We start from the raw sequence: 5,026 nt of genomic DNA, 5'->3' as shown, positions 1-5,026 counted from the left end.
TTCCAGGAAAGGAATGGCAGGACGCAAGGTCACTTGAGCTGCTGTGAGAACTTTGGATGTGCTGCTTCAGAGCTATAGCAAAACTTTCAAAATAAAGCCCGTAAAAGGACAAGGGTTTCGAGAAAGATGCTTCCTGAGGGACCGCATGTGTGCAGCCACCGGAATTCTCACCCCAACGCACCCTCGCTGCAGTACAGCCCCAGTCCCCACGGACTGGCGGGTGCGGCCCTGTCGGCAGCACTCAGGATGGAGCCGAAGGTCTAGAGGACATTGGCACACCGGGCCGCTTACAAGGAAGGAAGCAGCTGGTGTAAACTCTGCTCTCACAGTGGCTAAGGTCCCATGTGCTTCCAGCTGAACATTCCACTCATGACACATGCCCGTTTGCCGTCACTCCCTACTATCAGCAACAATGGGGGTGGTATGGCAGCCACCCACACCCACACCCACACCCACACAGCTGACAAGTGTCTGCTCACAGCCATGCCACTCCCGACACGGTTACCGGGGTGTGCCGTGACAGACAACAGGCAGGGAAGAGCCCTGCTGCCCTGGTGCCTGCAGTCTACATGTCTCCAGGGAGGCTGGGCCAGAGAACAGACAAGTACACCGATAGAGTCACAAGAAAATTTCTGAAAGGTGAAGTGCTGGGAGGAAAAGCGAACAGGACAACATGGACGGTACCTGGAACAGGGCCGCGCTGGATGCCAAGCCCTCCTGAGCCTGACAACATACCTGCATTTCTGTGGCCGAACCAGGTGAGCCAGCTCAGCAAACCTCCAAAGGGCCGCACGCAGACTCCGAGGAGCTCCGTTCTGCGGGGACCGAGGACGGGACCCAATATCAGAGGCGCAGACGCGCAGAACCCAAAGGGTATTTTAAATCGCTAATTTCCGCTTTTAGGGAAAGTCATTTCAGTGTAGCTGATAATAACAAACCCTCAGGGCTAGTAGGCTGCAACTATAAAGGATACCCAAAGCAAAACAAAGCACCATTTCACGCCCAGCCCAACCAAGAGAAGTGAAATCACAACCTTTTAAAGAAAAATGAACAGAAGTCTACTTTACCAAACAGCATTTCCTCTTCACGTTCACTTATTCAGAAAGAGAGAAAACTTCATGCACGCTGCTCAGGACTGTCAAAGTAGCATTGTTTCAATCAGGGAAAACGCAAGCCTACCTTTTTAATCTCCTTGTAGAGTTCCAACTGTAACCTCGGAAGGTTAGAATCCATCAGAGCCTACGACAAAACACAAGAGGCAGGGCTGTGACAGCATGTTGCATTAGCAGCTCTGAAGAAAGCAAAAGGGCAACTGGCATGTCAAAGGCATGGCAAAGTCAACAGTAACCCTATGCTGAGAACCTGTGCAGGAGAGAGAACAGTGCACAGGAAGTTACCCAAAAACGTGATACAGGTCGATCATCTGAAGACAATGCAGAACAAGAAGAATTTAGTTTTTATTATAAACAAATACGACCTAGTTGTTGTTCTTGTGGTTGTTAGGTGGCACCAAGTAGATTATAGTGACCCTATGTACAACAGAAGAAAACACTGCCCAAACCTGTGCTATCCTGACAATCCCTGTTTGCTTCAGCCCATCACTGTAGCCACTGAGTCAGTCCATCTTGTTGAGGGGCTTCCCCTTCTTCACTGACTCTCCACTTTACCAAGCATGATATCCTTCTCCAGGGAATGATCCCGTCTGACAATGTGACCAGAGGAGGTGAGACGAAGTCTGGCCATTCTTGCTTTCAAGGAGCGTGCTGGCTGCACTTCTTCCAGGGCAGATTTGTTCATTCTTCTGACAGTCCATGGCATTTCCAGTATTATTTGCCAATACCACAACCCAAAAGCATCAACTCTTCTTCAGTCCCCCTTATCCACTGTTCAGCTTTCACGTGCTTAAGAGGCAACTGAAAAGACCATGGCTTTGGTTAGGTGCATCTTAGTCTTCAAAGTGACATCTTTGCTCAGCATTTTAAAGAGAGTTTTTTGCAGCAGATTCGACCAGTGCAATTCGATGTCTAATTTCTTGACTGCTACTTCCATGGGCGTTGACTGTGGATCCAAGTAAAATGAAATCCCTGATAACTTTAATTTATCGTGAAGTTGCTCACTGGTCCAGTTGTGAGGATGTCTGTTTTCTTTATATTGAGATGTAATCCATACTGCAGACTGTAGTCTTCAATCTTCATCAGCAAGTGCTTCAAGTCATCCTCACTTTCAGAAAGCAAAGCTGTGTTGTCTGCATATCACAGATTATTAATGAGTCATCCTCCAATTCTGATGCCACATTCTTCTTCATATAGTCCAGCTTCTCAGATTATTTGCTCAGCATATACATTGAATAACTAAGGTGAAAGAATACAACCCTGATACACTCCCTTGCTGATTCTAAACCACGCAGTATTCCCTTGTTCTGTTCAAACAATCACCTCTTGGTCTACGTACACATTCATCATGAACATAATTAAATGCTCTGGAATTCCCATTCTTCTCAATGTTATCCATAATTTGTTATGACCCATACAGTCAAATGCCTTTGCATAATCAATAAAAGATAGCTAAACATCTTTCTGGTATTCTTTGGTTCAGCCAAGATCCATCTGACATTAGTAATGATATCCCTCATTCCACATCTTTTTCTGAATCCAGCTCAAATTTCTGGAAATTCCCTGTTAATATACTGCTGCAACTGTTTTTGAATTGTCTTCAGCAAAATATTACTTGTGTGTGATGTTAATGATATTGTTCGATAATTTCCACGTTCTATGGGATCACCTTTCTCTGGAATGAGTGCAGATACGGATCTCTTCCAGTCAGTTGGCCAGGCAGCCGTCTTCCAAATCTCTCATTTCGTAAGTAAGTCAGGGCCTGCAGAGTCACTCTCATTTGCTGAAACACTTCAATGGGTATTTTGTCAATTCCTCAAGCCTTGTTTTTTGCCAGTGCCTCCTGTGCACCTTGGACTTCTTCCTTCATTATCACTGATTCTTGATCATATGCTTCCTCTTGAAATGGCTGAACGTCAACCAATTCTTTCTGTTACAGTGACTTTGTGTTTGTTTCCTTTTCTTTTGATGCTTCCTGCATCATTCAATATTTTGCCCATGTTGTTGTTGTTATAGGCTGTCGAGTCGGACCCAACTCATAGCGACCCCTCCCCTTCCTCCCCTTGGGTTTCCGAGGCAGTAGATTGCCCCATCTTCCTTCTGAGGAGTGGCTGGTGGGTTTGAATCGTCAGCCTTCTGGTTAGCAGTCAAGTGCCTTAGTCACTATGCTACCATACCACCTCAGAAACCCAAGGAGGGGTCACTATGAGTCAGATCCAACTCGACAGCGGTGAGTTTTTTAGGTTTTTTTTTTTTTTTTTTAAACATCTAGGATATTGATCTTTATGTGTTCCACTTCATTTTTGCCAACTTTTAATTTTCTTAGATTCATACTTCGTATATTCCATGTTCTCACTGTTAATGGATGTTTGCAGCTGTTTCTTCCCATCTTGAGTCGTGCCATGTCAGCAAATGGAGGTCCCACAGCTTTACTCCATCCACATCATTAAGGTCGACTCTGCTCTGAGAAGGCAGCTCTTCCCCAGTCATACTCTGAGTGCCTTCAGTTTGTTACCTAGTGCCACTCTAACAAGAATATATACCACAAATGGAATGTGTTTAACAAACAGGAGTTTATTATCTTACAGTTTAGGAGGCTAGAAGTCCAAGTTCAAAGTGCCAGGCTCTATGGGCTCAGTGAAAGCCCCTTGACCTTGGGCTTCAGCTCTGTCTCTGGCTCCCAGGCCACCGAAGCTGGAGGCTTTGTTCACTCAGGCAGCTGCTGGCTGCTGAGGCTGACAAACCCAAGGTCAACAAGTAAAAAGGCACAGTCCTGATGTTACCAAATCACACAGTGGGCCATTAATTCAAGTCTACTGAAAGTCCCAAGATCGGGAGAGTATGGCAGGCTACTGAATGAAAACTCGGCTACATGCAGGGTTCAAGTGTGCCAAAAAGCTAGAGACTGTTCCCAAAGCTTCTCCTTATATACATGAAGCTGACCACATCCCTAAGACAGCTACACAGCTTCTCGCAGTAGATTCCACCATGGATTTGATTGCCAGTCTCATCAAGGGGAATAACTACATCCAGCTGCCCAGCCACTCAACCAGGCCCAGCCAAGTTGACACAGAGACTTAACTATCACATCTTCTGACCTGATGGGCTCATCTTCCGGCACTATGTCGGACAACATTTCAGGGCTATTTATAAAGCTTTCCAGTAACACATCAGACAGTGTTTCACTGACACTCATGAAGTTTTTAGTGGCCAGTTTTTTCAGAAATGGATGGTCCCTTCCTTCTTCCCAGTCTCAGTCTAGAAGCTCTGTTGAAACCGTCCACCATGGGTGACTCTGCTGGTATTGGAAATATTGGTGCGTGTCCTCCAGCCCCACAACCAACAAGGAAGCCTCCTCAGCATGACATACTGACAGACAAGTGGTGGGATACATAGATCAAAATTAAAAAGGCAGGTGAGGGGAGTTCATTCTGAAGCTCTTATATTAACTCTTTAATGAGCGAAGCTTCTTCCTGAGACATTTCTTCTGTAGGTTGACTCTACATTAGCCAGTGGCCTGCGAAGTCTGTGGTGGCCACAGAAGCTGTGGGTGGACCACTAAGCTCAACATGCCCCGAACCCCATCCCAGGACACTTCTTGATGCAGAACCTCACGTCCCTTCTAAAGGTCAGGACACTCACAGCCCATGGCTCCCACAGTCCTCAGACCTGGGGCCCGTCAGGGGCTCCACATTCTGTAGAGCACATACCTCGCCCCCTCCCAATTCATTCAGAAGTCTAAACCAAAACTCACGACCACACGCAGCTCCAAGCCACTACGAAAGGCCCACGGCGACCAGGCCGGCCGAGCTGGACACGGGCACGCCAGAGGGCCTGCTCAAGCTGGAAGAGAGGCAGGCTTCCGTGCACCACTCTCATCCCCAGTAGGACAGAAGGCTCGCCCCTAGAGACGG

At 46.9% G+C, this 5,026-nt stretch overlaps 1 protein-coding gene across 1 annotated transcript in view; it reads right to left on the bottom strand.

Moving 5' to 3' along the window:
• HTT (huntingtin) overlaps nucleotides 1-5,026 on the bottom strand; it is a 188,906-nt gene that overhangs the window by 138,385 nt on the left and 45,495 nt on the right. The window contains exons 4-5 of the mRNA XM_042782637.1: nucleotides 1,180-1,239; nucleotides 736-815 (exon numbers count right to left, since the gene is read on the bottom strand). Of these exons, the coding sequence (XP_042638571.1) occupies nucleotides 736-815; nucleotides 1,180-1,239 (140 nt within the window). The remainder of the gene's footprint in view (nucleotides 1-735; nucleotides 816-1,179; nucleotides 1,240-5,026) is intronic.

Source organism: Orycteropus afer, unplaced genomic scaffold, assembly GCF_000298275.1.
Source record: "Orycteropus afer afer isolate SDZICR_OR568_19922 unplaced genomic scaffold, OryAfe1.0 scaffold00398, whole genome shotgun sequence".
NCBI lineage: Eukaryota > Metazoa > Chordata > Mammalia > Tubulidentata > Orycteropodidae > Orycteropus > Orycteropus afer.
Note: the sequence above shows the minus strand (reverse complement) of the source record. Positions and strands in the feature narration are given on the sequence as shown.